This window comes from Apostichopus japonicus, chromosome 13 (genome assembly GCF_037975245.1).
Source record: "Apostichopus japonicus isolate 1M-3 chromosome 13, ASM3797524v1, whole genome shotgun sequence".
In the NCBI taxonomy this organism is placed as follows: domain Eukaryota; kingdom Metazoa; phylum Echinodermata; class Holothuroidea; order Aspidochirotida; family Stichopodidae; genus Apostichopus; species Apostichopus japonicus.
The window spans coordinates 1259385-1276836 of NC_092573.1; the positions used below are offsets into that span (position 1 = coordinate 1259385).

General features: G+C 35.5%; 1 protein-coding gene across 14 annotated transcripts in view; it reads right to left on the minus strand.

The window, feature by feature from the left end:
• Positions 1 to 17452, minus strand: part of LOC139978921 (uncharacterized) — a 65913-nt gene that overhangs the window by 4673 nt on the left and 43788 nt on the right. For 8 of the 14 annotated variants that reach the window (XM_071989493.1, XM_071989489.1, XM_071989487.1 and 5 more), the window contains 2 exons: positions 12133 to 12449; positions 348 to 549 (listed from right to left, as the gene is read on the minus strand). In XM_071989493.1, coding sequence (XP_071845594.1) covers positions 348 to 538 — 191 coding nt within the window. In that variant the 5' untranslated portion in view covers positions 539 to 549; positions 12133 to 12449. The remainder of the gene's footprint in view (positions 1 to 347; positions 550 to 12132; positions 12450 to 17452) is intronic. The other 6 variants (XM_071989499.1, XM_071989497.1, XM_071989496.1 and 3 more) reach the window with 2 other exon arrangements.

Here is a 17452-nt window from a genome sequence, read left to right on the forward strand (position 1 = left end):
ATGCAAACACATTATATATATATATATATATTGGGAATAATTGAGACTAATGGAACACATGAGTTGTTACTCAGAGTTTCACACGTTGAGCAATCATCAGACAACAATCATCATATATAAATATATATATATATATTTATATATATATGTGTGTGTGAGTTTGTGTGTAAATGTAAAATATATATATGTATATGTAAAAACATCCAGCCTCCACAGGGATTCAAACCCAGGCTACCTGCTCGATATATATGAATGAAGGGTGTATATTACTGTATTTATAGTATTGAACACTAACAGACTTCCCGGCTTCATTTAAAAGTACTGCATCAGCCTTTGAATTGACTTACTGTAATCTTACAAGGAAGAACCAGACAACAATAGCGACTAACACCAGTATAAGGCTGGCTGCAGGGGCAGCGACGGTGATGGCACTACTATCGTTTCTCGGGTTGGGGGGGTCCTTGGGGCTATCGTCTCCAGGCACGACTGGTGGTATAGCTGTTGTGGAATTCATAATTGATAGAGCCACTGTATGCATAACTACTGCTTCTGAAAAACATAAAAAATTTAAGATGTGAAACAAATTAATAGCACATAGAGAAAATAATTGTTTTCATCATTTGGGGTGTTACTCCAACTCAGTTACCCCCCCCCAAAAAAAAAATGTAATAAAGGTTAATTCAAAGTATTTTTCGAGTCATTTCCATTCAAATAGAATGTACATGCTAAATACAATGCACAGGATGTGCTTAAAATACTGACTCTTAAGAGCATCTGTTCCACATATTATGTAGGGGGTAATGGTCAGGGTAATGATATCACTGCTAAAGAAGGTGGGTGGGTGTGTGTTAAAGGATTGTGGTAAAGAATAAACATGATTATTTTGAATGTCACTGTTAATGTGAGGATAGAAGTTCTTCGTATCTGTCCCGAGGAATCACAAAAAGCTTGCTGGCGGAAATTTCTTTGACATGATTAAATTGTTTATCAATCTTAAAGCTGTATTTCAACATCGGGATGGCCTTTGCATTATTCTGACCAAGCTCAGCTGTGTTATATTCACACAAAATTTAAAACTGGATCCTTTTTTTTAATCTTAGAGCTTGTTTGTCATCACCAATATTTGATCACTCCTACCTTAGAAGCATTTGTGTCCCACAAACTGCATGTAATGAGCTTTGAGCCATTAATACATGAACCTTCAAATTTTGTGGCATAATTCATCACAGCTAGTACGAGCGGAATAATTTGATAGTGTGAATAAGTCGATCATCTTTTCAGGTCACCTATCTGCCTGATGATTCAGTTTAGTTTTGCATAGCTGTCAACTTTGTCATCTTGTGATTCGAATGGCATTAACGTCAGAATCATGAAATTATTAATATCCTTTAAATTATGCACGTCTCCTTTGTGCATTGTTGCTGTTACCATGGCTACAACGTGACGCAACTTTATGCTTGATTGCTCCAAGGAGTAAACTGCTCAAATCTCATAGATATTTTATAATACATACTTATGTGTGTGTACATATATGAGTATATCTATGTATAAGATATATATAATATTTATATAGACATACATAGGTGTTATAATATAAAATATCTATGAGGTTTGCAATTTACTACAACTTACTATAAATAGATAGATTGATAGATAAACGGACATACATACAGATAGATAGACAGACAGATAGATAGATAGTATGCACCTCTGACTCCAGAAGGTAACTTTCTGATGTTACCAAAAAATACAATTGAGTGCATAGTAATGAAGCTGGTTATCTTTCAAGCGTAGAATGCAGGAATACATATATAAGTGATATGTATTTATACCTCACAGAAGGTTCCCTGATTAATAATGGTCCTTATATATGGTAATGTGTTTCATGCAGTAGTAAAGTAGGCTCAGGTTACTATAGCAACAGCACTACATTTTGCTGTTGAAAATCTCTTTTTTGCAACTTCAAGATATGAAACATGTATGAACTATTGTTGCCTTGAGTTGGTAAAGTTTGTCAGTGAGCAGGTTGTCTGAATTTAATTAAAACATCGATGGGTGGAAAGACTTCAATGAATGCTAACAGAGTAAAATATTGAGCGATTCTTTTCTCATAAATGGTAAAATGATTGGTTTCATGTTACAGTTATACACAGCTTGCAACTCACTTACCCTAATATTTTGTAAAACGATTGATAAATGTATTAGTGCATGTTGAGATTTGATCTGAGTGAACATATTACTGTAAGGCATGTTTTAGACACTTCATGTAGAGTTTTCAAATTGATTTTGACCAGTGTCATGACCTAAGGAGGACGGGGTGCATGTTGGGTATTGCCCCGAGTCAGTCGATTGAGGAGGAAGCACTGAGGGACAAATCCAAGGAGTATTCGGTATACACGCCCTTTTAATATTCACACAAAAATTCAAGAGTATTTCTTAGCACAATTTTGCAATCAGACCTAGTTACGAAATATTAATCATAGATAGTATATGCCTCAGAAAGCTCAATTTGACGTCTTAAATTCTATGCTATGTTTCTAGGACAGGATCCCATGACCCCCCCACCCCCAGGAGCCGTGTTTGGAGAACACTACACATCCTTCGTATAGCAAGACTGTCTCACATTGTGATGAGTGTACTGCCAATAAACCATCAATGTCACTTTTTATTCATAGTTTAATGAGCATGTTTGGCGATCGAAATACAACACCAATCCTGTCACACACTGCTCTTGGATGGTACAATGTTGGATGCCGACCTGTGCATATATCTCTGTTACCAGGACTACATATCATTCATAACTGCTTGGTCAAACAATTGTACTACAAAAGATCTTATCACGTTTTAAGAATGTTCTCGGTTCTCAACAAAATATTAAGCAAAACAAAGAACAAAGAAAAAAGACAAGAATCCAACACAGGAAGTACTTGAAGGAAATAAGAAACAAACAAAAAAAGCAAGAAATAAAAAAAACATAATTAGTTTTTCAGAAACCTTTTGTTCCTGTTTATGTCAGTTTTCTTTCATTTTCTAAGGTACTTGATGAACCCCATTCAAAGAGTTTTTAAATGTGTTATGAAAAAGTCAAGTAGAGAGGCTCTTGCATTTCAAGACACTCCAAGTCCTTCATCTTTGCTATTTTTGGAGAATAGATTTGCCTCAAAATTTTATTATTTGCTTTTTTATGTTTGCCTTAAATGTGTGAGAGAGAGTGAGAGAGAAACTAAGAAAACACAAAGCTGACGGTAGCACTAACATCAATATATGACAATTAGTCGCACTTGCAGAGATTACAAGAATGAATCATCTGTTGAGAAATAAGGAAGGCAAAAATCTGCATGACTTTCTACTTGAGGGGGTGAGGGGTGGGGAAGGGATAGGTAGGGGTAGACGGAAGAGAAATATGTATTTAAAGGACTAGTTACTTTTAAATTGAATTTTTTTTTTAAATTGAATTGAATTTTAAATCATTCTTCTGTAAATGAAAATTGCAATTATTTAATAAAGACTGACGGCCGCCACCAGTTGCGTCTTCTTTCTCGAGAAGAAATGTCGAACCGTTGGAAGTGTCTCGTAGCATTTACGGCGTATTAAACACGACAGAATGTTGAACATTTGCTTTGCAATACGCATAACATCCATGAAAGTTTTTGCAGTTTTGTTATGTTACAGGAAATAAACATTTATGACCATCGAAACCTTGACGAAGAGCTCTCGTGTATGTACAGTTGTGAAGTAACGGATAAATGTGAAAATCCTTCGAAGGTATTTCTAATATATTAGAATAGATTTGAGAAATCTGCTTTCTTTTTTAAACATCATGAAGTATAAAGCAAGAAACAATTCATCTTTGAATGATTGTAATCTTAGAACTTGATTAAATATTTCATACAGAAACAGGTCTAAATTAAACAACTGAGGTAAATTACTTGCTTGGCCTCAAGGCCAAACGTGACACACTTATGGAATCAGGTATTAGTTCTTTGCAATTACGCTTTTCCCGAATTTTTACATCAAGTTCTTACTGCTTATCAGATCCCCACCAGCTCCGGGTAAATCTCCTTTTTACAACGGACTAATTAGATACTGTAATTCAAGTAGCCTGATATCTGTATCATTGCCAAAATACCCCGGAGCAACAAACTCTGTCCCCGATATTGAAGCTTCAAATTCCAAAGGTTGATTCATTCATCTCTTGATAAATAGTACAGATAAATTTCGGCAGATATGAGGTACGAGACACATAGTGGAGACAATCTGTATCGCACAGAATAGAATCAAGTTTATTTTTCAAAAGAAAAAACAAAACAGTTATTTTATCAAAATGAGAACAAAAAAATTCCAATATACTGAGAATATCCTATCTGGAAATACAGTAAAATAATATGAAAAAGTGTCTCTGTTTGTGCTTTAGGAAATCACCATCACAAGAATTTAAAAATTTGCCTGCTTTTAAATTCATCAATCAAAATTCAATATTGCAAGAGAATAGGAAAAAAGTCAAAGCCATGGATAAATGTCTTCACTTCTACTGCTGAATTTCAGTTTTGTTGAAAGAAGATGTCATGGAGACAAAAAGAGACAGAAGCTGCTAGCATTGTTTAACTCGATTACGGTTATTGGAGCGAAAGTATTGTCACTTTGAGACCTGGGGTCTTTCTGACTTCCATCTAACCGAGACAAAGGCATGTGGCAGATCTATTCATCGTGACAGTCGCTGTCTTAAAGCATCTGATTATGTTTGTGCGGACTGTCTCACATTAGGTATAAATGAGCACAGTTTCACATTGATAGATTGGTAGGTTATTAAACTACATCTGTTGACAAGATATCATACGAATACCTTGTCATATCTCAATCGCAGCTTTTTGGAATTCCGGCCGGACTGTGCTGTCAAGATTACTTTAAAACCCAGAATAATTACACCGGAATGATAAATGGAGGATAATTAACCATTGCCTAGTGACATGACCAAGCTTGTTTAAAGTTTAAAGGTATTGTGATGGTGGTAATTTGCATATTGTCCTGAAGTTGTTATTGTTGACAGTATTATGCAGTCATTTACTGAATCAATGCAACAAATACTTTGTGACAATCCCGATGAATTAATACTCTGTTTAACTTCGGTCAAACACAAGCGGATTTAGTGTTAAGTTATAAGGGTTTTACAAATTTAGTGAAAGAACCCATGGCTACTTTAAGCACAAATAAAAAAAGAAAAGAATTGAGGTCAACTATTCCATGATAAACAATACTCAGCTGTATTTCTGATTAAATTATAACGTGGCCTGAAGCTAGCAGTCGGTTTAATTGTCAGAGAAATTATTGCAAAAAGGGCAATTTTTACATATTTGGAATGCTATCACCATGGTTACAATGTTTGCTTGAGTCGAAAAACATCAATTTGTCTTATGCCAGATTGTAAGAATTTTAATCATCTCTCAGCGTGGTTAATAAGTGGAGCGGTCTCTAAGGAGATAAGTACAATGCACTTTAATAGTAGTATCCTATTTCTTGAAGCAGTAGAGCTATAGTGTTAGCAAACAACTGCATATCAAGTATTATAGTGAATGAAAGGGGTATACAACACTGTACATCTAGTCAGTCTTGTAGGTATATCTCCCTCCCTCCCTCCACCCCCCCCCACCCTTCTGCATAAAAAACATATATAATAGATAATATGTCTATGTATATATATAGGTACATCCATTGATATCACATGCAGATTAAGATACATATCACATATCACACAGCTGTCAGCTTGGTAATTGGCCATTTTATGTCTAATGATATTGTTGTATAATTGGCCTATTAAATCCTACTGTTTAGCTGTCTGATCAGGTCTGTGACATTCTAATCGGTTGATTGGCTGCCATGATCCGATTGAAGGAGAATTTCAACTTTGCTGTGTACATGCAGTGAATAAATTTGACAAATTTGCTTCCCTTTTTAAAATTTTTTTTTTTATAGATTGTGTAGAAAACTGTTTTATAACACTGAAAACTATTATATGCATTTCTTTAACCTTTCAGATCATCAATTAATGTCTGTTAAAAGTGAAAGAGTTAATTTAGACCATCATGATCTGTGTGTGAGTCTTTATAACAGAATGCATAAATACTGGTTGAAACGTCACAAACATCCATCTCACAGTCCAAACCACACACGTATGTAGAGCAGCAAAGTCATGATTATTATAGGTAAGTTTAACAAGAAACTTATCTAAATCTAAACTGACGTAAAAATTGCCTACAATCTCTTCAAACTTTAGAAATCAGGAAACTTGCTGACATCGTCCTTGACGATGCAAGGTTAGACGGGAAATTCAAGCAAAGTCACTCATAAAAAATGGTTGACTTAATTAAGTCCTGTGTTATTTTCCTATATGTGTATGTGGCAGAAGATGCCACTAGGCAACAGTTGTGTGATACACGATTGTGTTAGTATAATTTCACTTAATCCACAACTGAATCACAGCATATATGCAGGTAATAGTATGTGGTGATGTTAAGAATACAAATGAACCTGTTACTGTGTTTATGACATTCTGTCAGTAACTTTATCAATCCACTACTGACAGCCACCGGATGATACCTAAGAAAGAGCAGATTGTTTGCGTCTAGAGATACACTTGTTTACTTCTACATGCACTTCCCACACAATTAATAACAGTTGTCAGGTGTAATGGCACATATATGCAAATGTTTCCAAACCATTACCATACTTATTTCCTTTCCATCCCTCTCTCTGTGATAGGAAAAGACGAAAATAGCTATCAAACACCTGATGAGTCTCTCATGCAACCTAATCTTAAACAGCAGGGACATGACAGCATCAGACCCCCTCCCCCCCCCCCCCCCCCGGAACGATACAAACACAATGAGCAAAATAGTTAATATTTTAAGCTTAAACATATCAATTCCTTGTGGATTGCACAAGAAATCCATCACATTCTCCTCCGTGTGAAACATTTCACAAAGTGTAGGGCAATCTACCATTAGGAAAGTGTATGACCAATGCATTCTCCCATCAATGACATATGTATCAGAAACATGGACACTAACAATTAAAATGGAAAGAAAGTTAGCAGCCGCACAACATAACATGGAGAGGAGTATGCTAACCATAACATACAAAGATCACAAAACCAATAAGTGGATAAGGGAACAGACAAAGGTACAGGATATAATGGAAGTAATCAAACATCGTAAATGGACATGGGCCGGCCATGTCACTAGTAGGGGAGATGGAAGATGGAGCACGCTAACCACTGTATGGACACCGCTTGACGGGAAAAGGAACAGAGGCAGGCAAAGAAAGAGATGGAGAGATGAAATACAGAAATTCTGGAATGAAACCTGAATTGGTACACACATGCAAGGGAGAGAGAGAGTTGGAGATATCATGTTGAGGCCTTCATCCAGCAGTGGATCGACAACGGCTGAAGAAGAAGAAGGCTCTACATAAGAGGAGATAATGGAAGTTGCTTTTATATCTGGTGGCCACCAGTTACTTTAGTATGGAGACTTATAGACAATACATATATCCATATAGAAATAAACACAGAAAACCTACACATTCGATACATATATATATATACCATGTACCTGTAAAAATAAAAACGAGGAAAGGAAAACCCCAAATTGGAGAAACCTTTCCAATCAGCTTGATCAGATATGTGCAAGAATGAAATTAATTCTTCTTACCAGGTCCACAGGTTGCAATGTTTCCATCTTCTGCCAACATCGACTGTGCTTTGGTTTCAAGTAATTAACCCATAGGTTTTGCTTTGTTTCATACATCAAAGTTGCAAATGTTATTTTCGTCTGTTTGTGCTTTCTTCACTTAAGGTTAAATCTGTCATGATTGGATTCCTTAGATTCATTCAGCTCTCATATCTTGGAAAGCTCTTTGTTGTTAACAAATAATCAGTGCGGATGTTCAAGTTATGAGAAGATGGTAAAACTAGAAGGGAATTTTAATAATACATATTTGGCCTAAAACGATAATAATAATTTTGCACGGGAGGAATGTTCTAAAAAGGATGAGATTGTGATGGAAGGAACATTAAATCACCGACCAGATAATATTAACAGAGTTGCACTGCATGAAAAACTAAGACAAGTTTGTCATCAACGAGCAAGAAAATGAGAAAATTCTAACAATGTTCAGGTCTGACAGGCGCATGATTAACTAGAACAGAGGACTTGCAGTTCCAGTTGTTTCCAATTCAAACAAGTTTGGTCGATTTGAAAAAGAGAATAATCATCGTCATTTCCTTCCTGATCTATTCAAATTATAAAATCTTGCCACGTTTATACTCGGTGAGGAGTTGATTCATAGCGTCCTTATTATGTCCCCCGAGGGAGAGATTCAAGGACTTGGCCAGGGTTTGTCATGCAACCGAGAGGGAATTTAAAGCTGAGCTCATGAATAAATTCAGTAATTGTCAGAATACACACTTTACAGTTTTTTCTTTCATGCCAGAGAACAGAATGGTAATGCATGCATGAAATAAAACTTTAGTACAAAGAGTTGTAACATGTGTTGTTAATGTAATATTATGTAATAGATAATAAATTAATATAACATAGAGAAATATATAAAATTAATGAAATAACCAGGTAATATACAGTAAAATTAGAGCAACTTATGTATGAGCAGCAGTTATACATATACTTCTGTTATAATTAAGTTTTTTTGAATTTGATTTCACTTCATTAAGAAAAGACCCTCATGTTGTTGAGTTGTGTCAAATTACTTAACCTGATTCCGATAGACTCATAATAAAAGCTATGAAACTTATGAGTGTATTGAAAGTCGTGTAAATATCCTACTGTTTGATTTGGTGCAAATTTTTCGCTTTAACTTCTTCTTTTCCTAATGCTTCTTTGTTAAGCCCGAAGGCTTCCTAGAACACTTCCTCTCACAGCTATGTTGTATTTATACTTTATGATCTAGGTAAATGGTCATATATTTTGTATTATTGTGCAAAAAAAACAAATATATAAAGAATGAAATCTTCTGAAGATGAATTAGGGAATTGTGCACTCAACTGTGGATAGTGTATCCATGTTTCTGTGGATAGTATATCCATGTTTCTAAAGGTGGATAGATATCCATGTTTCTAATACAGTTCTGCCCTGTGTTTGAACTGTGAACTAGTTCTAATATATATGTATATACCGTTCAGAGGAAGATCTCGACAATTGCGCAGATGTGCACATATGGCTTTAAACTTTAAATATAATTCGCACCCATGGGAAGAAATGTGGGCTTATTCACAAATACATGAAGGTTTTGAAATCTGGGCTATTTACTGGCTACATGCTTGTAGATTTTTGCCATTTGCCAGTGAAAAAAGGTAATGCATTTTCTGCCAGAAGACATTAAATACATAAACACATGGTAAGTGGGTTCACAATGGTCAGCCAAAGAATAGGCTAGATTCCATATATACTGTACCTTACATATAGCCCTGTGTTACAGAGTATTATCAGAAAATATTATTGGGCTGCTCTCAAAAGCTTGTGCAGTAAACTGATTCGTGTGGTAATTCAAGAAAATGACAAGGCGAACTTGGCTTTAGCCAGTACATTTTTCACCACAAATTTTGCAAGTCGCTGAAACAATTGTGAAATTGTAGGTCTAAAGTTGTGTGCAATTGTGCTTGTTTTGTGGGACACTATGGAAAAGTATAGATACTGCTGGACAAGCTCACAGATATTATAAAAAGTGTCCAGCTCTCTAGGGTCAAGCAGACCTTTATTAGCTGGCACTCAGTTGGAGTTTGGTATAAGTTTTCTCAACAGGAACCCCAGTGTTAGCCCAACTTGTAAAATAGCTTAGTGGGAATTTTTTTTCTTTTTCAACTAGCAAAATTACGGTGACTTGATCAGTGAGTGTATCGTAGAATGTAACACTAATTTATCAGTTTGATTTTGCAGGGAGAGGAGAAGGGAAATGTGTGGTTGGGGACACAGATTAACAGATTCAGTTCTCCAATGTATACGCATGTCTTGGTATACTATTCTAGCAGTCTTCGTAGGTGAGGCATTGTCCTGTTCTCCTACATACAAATCCAAGTCACAAGCATTCAATTGCTATATATAGCTTTCGTTCATCTGAAATTTCATTTTAATGATGCAGTTTTTAAGGACTGGAAACCAAACGATATTAACCAAGGTTTAAAAACTACTCAACTTAGTATAAAGATACCTGACAATCTTAACAAAGATATTCCTTTTTATTTATCTCTGAAAATAAAAAATAAAATACTTAAAGATAAAGCAAAATGGAGGATTAGGAAACCTTACTCTTTGGTTTATCAAAGACAATTTAGACGAAGCAATTAGGATGAATACGGACTTGAGAAAGCTTACCAAGAATTACAAAAGGGATCTCTCTGAGAGGCTGGGACATGATGGTCTCTTCATCTGAGACTTTGGAGTCTCTTGGAATAAATTGCTTCCACAAATTTGCAGGAAGATTGAAGTGCTTAAATAGCCAAGAGCAAAACACTAAATCTTCAAGAGTGTTTGTCACTCTATTTTATCAGAAACGAGAGAGGAATAGCAAAAACTTTCTTTTGAAAGTGAAAACCGTCGTTGTTGAAACATATTTCATCAGATCAGTACCACTAAACATTGAACCTGTCATCGTATAACAGGATCTCGAGGAACGAACAAAAGCAGACAGCTCACCACACATAGCAACCATCAATTTTCCTTGCTAAAATAAACGTCTCTAATCGGGGAAGGAAGAATTAAACTAAATTTCTGATAAGACAAACTTACACGATGATGAATTTTCAACTTCGGAGACTATGATCATAGAATGTTGGATTCCATGATTTAGAATGTACAAATAGAAAAGAAAAACCCAATCCCCCTCCCCACCCCCCCCCCCCACCCTATGACATGATGCAGCTTCAGCTAATTATAGCTGATTTTATTTCAGAGATCTAAACAATTTATCATTTTTTAAAACAACGAGAAGTACTTTCCGACTAAACCTTGTTTTTGCCAGAGCACGTTCGCTTTTATTATCGTTTCTCTGTCTTCACCAAAAGATTTACAAGTCAGATGTCTATCTTGATCCAGAAAGCTGCGGAGTCTAATCGCCGAATACTAATACTTACAGGATATTAGGATGTCTCTTCAGTTTCTAAGGAATAATAAACTAAATTGCTAACAAATGCATTTTTATTGGATCATGAAAACATCCTCTCCATAGTCAGTTCTTCAATACAGATATGCCGCGTCTCTTTTTAATTTCATAGAATCATATAAAAGGCCAGGAGACATATTGTCTGCGAGAAAACGACTCAAAACAGTGATCTAGACCATTTTCAATGTTTATAGTTCAACCGTGTGTTTTTCTTTTTGTCCACGAACGGTTAGACATTTCATGATTAAAATCTAATTACCAGTTTGGGGCGGGGGGGGGGGGCGAGGAATATACTTGCAGAGTGTACATATGCAGGAGTTGCTATTCATGTGCCCATGTATGCAATATTTCACATTTCGACTTAGGGAAATACGCAGATAATTGTTCCCCAGTTGTGGTATATGCCTAGATACGTAATTGAATGTGTGAAGTGGTGGCTGGACTCACAAATCCTATTCAATATATATTATATCCAACATACAAATGATAATGAGATCTATATTTGTGAGAAGGTAAAAAGGTAGGCCCTTTAGCCTCACACAAAACTACCAGTAGTACAAGTTTATACTGTATGTAGAGATTAACATGCGTAGGTCAAAGAGGTTACATGTGCACACTGTGTGGTCCTTATGATCGACATCACCGATATTAATAAAACCTTATGACTCAATATTGACAGTTATGCCAAGCCTCCGTCAGGGATGGTCAGGGAATTAATTTGGTGTACCTAGTTTGCATTTTGTGTAGCAATGTGAGAAGCCAAATTTTCATTTTGGCCCATAGAGATATATGAAAGTATAGCCCATATAACATTCTGCACACAAAAAAGTGCAATATATCTTTGAATTTAGATAGCAATGGGACATACTGCAGGGCACTATGTAATGTGATAAATCAAATATATTATTCCTCGACAGATTCACTGGCTTGCATATAATCTCCTACAAAACGGGTGCAACTTACACATGAAGAACTTAGCGCAGCTGGTCGGCTGCCTCTCTCTGCTGGAGTTTCAACAAGGCTCCACCTCCTCCTCCTCTCTCTCTCAGTGTTAATTGTCAGTGGGTTTGGGCAATATGCTACAAATCTAGATCTCCAAAAGTAGGTCAAAAACTCTCAATTAATGACACTCGAGTGTGGCGTCATCGAGCAGTCTCGATTGAAAAATTGGCTGACGTTCTGACAAAATATTGTAGACGTTTCTAGCCCGTACAGTTTGCGAAGATAAACAAAATGGCCACACCTGTCGAAGGCACCAAAGAGAGGTTACATCATGTCATCTGTAGAAAACAAGAAAAGAAATAAAAGCAAAGATGAAATATTAAGCAGATGCATGGGTATAATTAAAAGAAACAAATTTTTGTCATATCATGTTCTTGATATGGTTGAAAAGAACAATCTATGTTCTGCTGACTAAAGCTAAAGAACCTTCCAAGCTTTAATATCAAGCTCGTCTCCTCTAATATATTTCTGTTCTAAACAGATATGGGGATTATTTAACAGTTACAATTCACACTGGATTCAGTGGCATAACCAGTAGTGAAAGGGGGGGGGGGGGCAAAAAACTGAACCCAATTGTCAAAACCCCATCGCTATAACATTTTTGATTTTTTATAAAGTTTATCCAAATTCTAAATTTTACTGAAAAAAATTAATCATCCAATTATAAAGTAATACATATACGCTTCTGTAGACAAAGTGTGAATAATACATTTATGTACTGTTAGTAGTTTGAGAACAGAGCACACAGGGTTATCAGCTAAGAGTTTAGTGACTTCCTCCAAGCGCGTAGCCAGGGGGGGAAAGTGAGAGAAAGAAAAGAGAAAGAACATAGAATAGAGAGAAAAGGGAAGCAGGAGGGGGGAGGGGAAAAAGATAGAGAGAGAAAATGGGGGACCATTAGCGGGGAGTTCATAGATTTCATAGGCATAGCGGTATATTTAAGCCTTTTGTTACCCATGCTTTTAACATGCTCTCTACGCCAGCAGCCTACACAGATTCACCCTATCGAAAAGGTATGCAAACCACTAAACTGTAGTCGGTGAGCGATTACCTACTTGAATAATTTCTACCCAACAACTCAATATTAGGCTAATCATGTGTGCAGTCTTTTGAACATTTTTATATCGTTTTACATGGCTAAAATCTCGGCCGATTGGTTAAATTTAAAACTCTGAAGCCTCTATAGTTCCACCATATCCAGTATAGCGTCCACACAGATAGCGCAAAGCGTTCTCGTTGACAGGTCAATAAATTAAATCCGCCCCATCCACCTAGGATGAAATCCTGGATATGGGCTTGACTTTCTCATTAACATATCAAGTTCATATTATTAGTTGTTAGTTGGACTATCCCTTCAACAATTTAGCCGATGGAACTAAGGAATATACTTCAGTTTGGGTCAAGAAATATCACAATACCGTTACCTTGGTTTCAAGTGTTTGGAATGGGGCATCTTGCAAAAGTACCTAAAATGACCAAACTGGTTCTGTGCGAAACTTGACCCCACTTGAAAGTGTCTCTCTGATAAAAAGTTCACGGGTGATTAATCAATGGATGTTTGACTTAATTGTGGTATTAAACCGGACCCATAACCGGGCCCTCTCACAATTAACTTTCTGTAGTATATAAGAAAATTAAGAGAGGATCGAGGTTTAGGATTATGCACATCAATTACAACTATTGCCTACTGTATATCGATGCTTCTATCAAATTATCGATTATTAACATTATATGCAATTATCAATCCGAGCATTGTACCCCAATATTGAACACTTCCATTCAATTCGTTCACTAATCATACACCATGTTTATACATCCTTTTGATCACTGCTAATTTCCTGTGACAGTTCAGTCTTGACTGAGATCATATCTACCAAGGCAATATTGACAAAATGGCTACCATTGTGTAATAACATTCTATATGTGAATTGCTCGCTAGTTTTCATGCTATCTCATTTATTTCAAATTTGGTAGTCTCATATTTGATTATTTTGCCCAGAAGCCAAATCTATAATATCTTCTTACGCAATACCATGGTAACCGTTGCCACTTCTGTGAGGAATACTAGAAGGTTTTGCACTATTGGGAAGATAATCTCTCACGAAATCTGAAGCATTTTTCCATTCCAAAGTCTCTTAAACACTTTTCTGCACAATTTATGCGGAAAAGGAAAGATTTATATAAGTAGCTTAATTCACCAAGTAATTTTGGTTTCAAAGTAAAAATAATTGCCTCTTGATGAGACAAGTCAGAAACGTGGTTTTTGTATAATTATTGATTTGTCTTTAGGCCATTGCTCTAGTTTGCACCTTCCTTTATAGGTGTTTGTAATTCAGGCGTGAACTTCATAGGACAATAGCATCAGAAAGCCATTACCAGTTTTATGTATCACAGAATGGAGAGCGAAATGCGCATGAACACTTTGAGGCTCAATTGACTAGTAAGCTTGTCAATCTATGGAGAATCAATAGTCTTCAGAAGAGGAGGAAGTTGGGAAAGCGTGGAACCATTTACAGCCTATTTGAGATGTCATAATAGGGGAAAAATGTTCCTTAAATAATAAACAGAGCCTGCATGTTTATTTACAAATGTCATCAAACTAGACATCAGCATTATTTGACTTCCTTCTAGGGGGCAGGCAAAAAATATTTTCTCAATAATTTTTTTTCTGACATTGTTTTTTTTGGGGGGGGGAGGAGGAAAATATTTGTTTGGGGCCATTTAACTCACCCCCTTAGGCTAGAAATTTTCCCAAAACATCATCTGTGTTCCGCAAACCCTAAACCCTATTTACAAGACTTAATTAACAAACAATTTGACAATTTTTCAGTGAAATAAATACAGACAGAAAATGAAACAAAAGGTAAACAAGCTGCTTCTCCGCTAAGCATCAAATGCCACATTTTCATATGTCCTCTTTCATTAGTTGCATGGAGTGATTTCCACTTGACAAAGAAGTGTCCCCTGTTTCACAACTAATATAAAAGTAAGAACCCAAATTTTTTTTCTAATCACTACATTCTGCTTTATACTCTTCCATCGATCATGAAATTTGCAGTTTTTTTTCTTTTATCTTCCTAAGAAGGAAAAATTGATTTTCTTTCAAAGCTCCACTCTTAGAATGAATCTCGGCCTAAATGGATTCCGTAAAAGATACAATTTTCTAAGCTACAGCTTGTCGTAATCAAATCTCTCAACCACCGAGAGGCAAACTTGGTCAAGTAAACACACATTAGGGGGTCAGGGATACTGAACCTGTCACGAAAATTCAATAGACTTGTAAGCTATGAAAATTTCTCAAAATGTCAACAGCCTAATGAGCCGGATAACGTCTGCATTCAATTTCATTATAAAGTACAGACTCTGATTCTGTTTTTTTTTTTTTTAAATTTTGAAGCATCCTCACAAATTGAAATTTTCTAAGAAAGTACTTTAGATCTCATACATTGCAGAAGATTTTGCCCCATTCACAGACTCATGGCAACCTTTACTCTACTTTTGAGAGAGATGAAATACTTTAACTTTAGTATTGATTCATGCTAATTTAATATCTAAGTCAGCAAACATTTTAATTTTGTTTGTGCCACTGTTTGTTGTTTTCTACATTCTTTACATTTCAGGCATTAAACAATTTAACATAGAGGAAAATTTCTCCCTAGTTACAAACAGGTCATACATGACACAATCACCATGACTACGTGGTCACAGATTTTTGAAGTATCCTTTATATGCAAAATCAAACATACACATATTTCATATCTTCCTTTAAACAATAGGCAAATGTTCACAAGGCAGCATTAGTATAATTTATAAAAGCCTTCTCACAGGCCCCATAAAATATACTCCTCGGCCACACTTAGAGATTTCCCACTACCTGTGCTTCAAACAAGTGGTAACAACTAAATTAAATCACTGAATTTGTTGAAAAATACACTAATCTCGTTTGTGCATATATAGTTTTTCATTGTAATACACTGATTTTTTGGTGTATACACAGTAGGTATATACATACCAAGATTTATATCAATGTTTAAATTTGCAATCATATAGGCTACAGAGTTTGGTCACTGGGAAGCATGCAGCCAGCATGATTCTTGGGGTAAACATCGTAAATTTAGAACCGAAATTTTCACTGAAATTGTCACAGTCTGATGGTGTCATACATACAGTACATGATAGTTATGTAGAACAGACTCTTCTTTACGGTTGGAAAATTGTGACTTTAGTCCACAAAAGTACAATATAAATTAGCTACATTGCACAAATCCTAAAGGTACCTCTAGTTTTAAAGTGATGTAGTTATAAGACAGGTCTATATGATTGCAGGTATCAAAATTCAGGCTATTTAATGGCTAAATGCTAGTGGATTGCACCATTTGCCAGTTGTTAAAATTGCAGTTTGCATTTTTTATTGTTGCCAGTAGATACTGAGCAAATAACACATGATAAAAAATTAGGTAATAATCACCACTAAAAAAATCACATAATTTTTGTACAAGGCAAAATTCCTGTATTGCTGTATATTATCAAAGATATTACAAATATCATTGGGGTACTCTCACTAGCCTATAATGTAGCTGATGTGTGCTGCAGTATGGGATATTGCCAGGGACTTTAAGCAGTAGATTTTGTAAGCACTCACATTCTTTAGCAAGATGCTAAAAATTGTGAAATTCTAGGCCTGGTTTGGACCACAATTAGAGATTATGTGGTTGAAGGGGCCATCACGTTTATCACTTTAGTATGAAATACAAAAGGCCTGGAAGTTCTCTGCAGTTCACAGCGTTTGGTACATAGCTTCCAGCAATTTAAACACAGTAAACCAACTGAGTAGATCATATTTATTATCAAACTGAAATAGCCCAAACTGACAGACATTTCTTAGATTTCACAAATTTGCATTTAGCATTGGGGAGTAATGAAAGATTTAAAATTATTTGTAAAATTTGTTACATATACATTTCAATAACATATATTACTAGTTTTAATTACACTCCAAAAATGAAATTGCTGTATAAAGCTTTTGATAATATTATTGACATTTTATTCCATATTGGCAAGTTTGATTAGTAAAGGTGCATATGTTGCACAAGATTTACATGTTAAAAAGTATTGCAAATTTCAACACAAATAGCACTGTCAGTTTATTAAAATTGCTGCTATACTGTAGAATTTCAATTTGTGGTCTTGCATTTTTCGAATACTTTTTACAGTTGTTTTGCCACATAGATGTTTAAATATTCCGTTTAAATTACTTCTTTGCATTGATCCTTAAGATTTA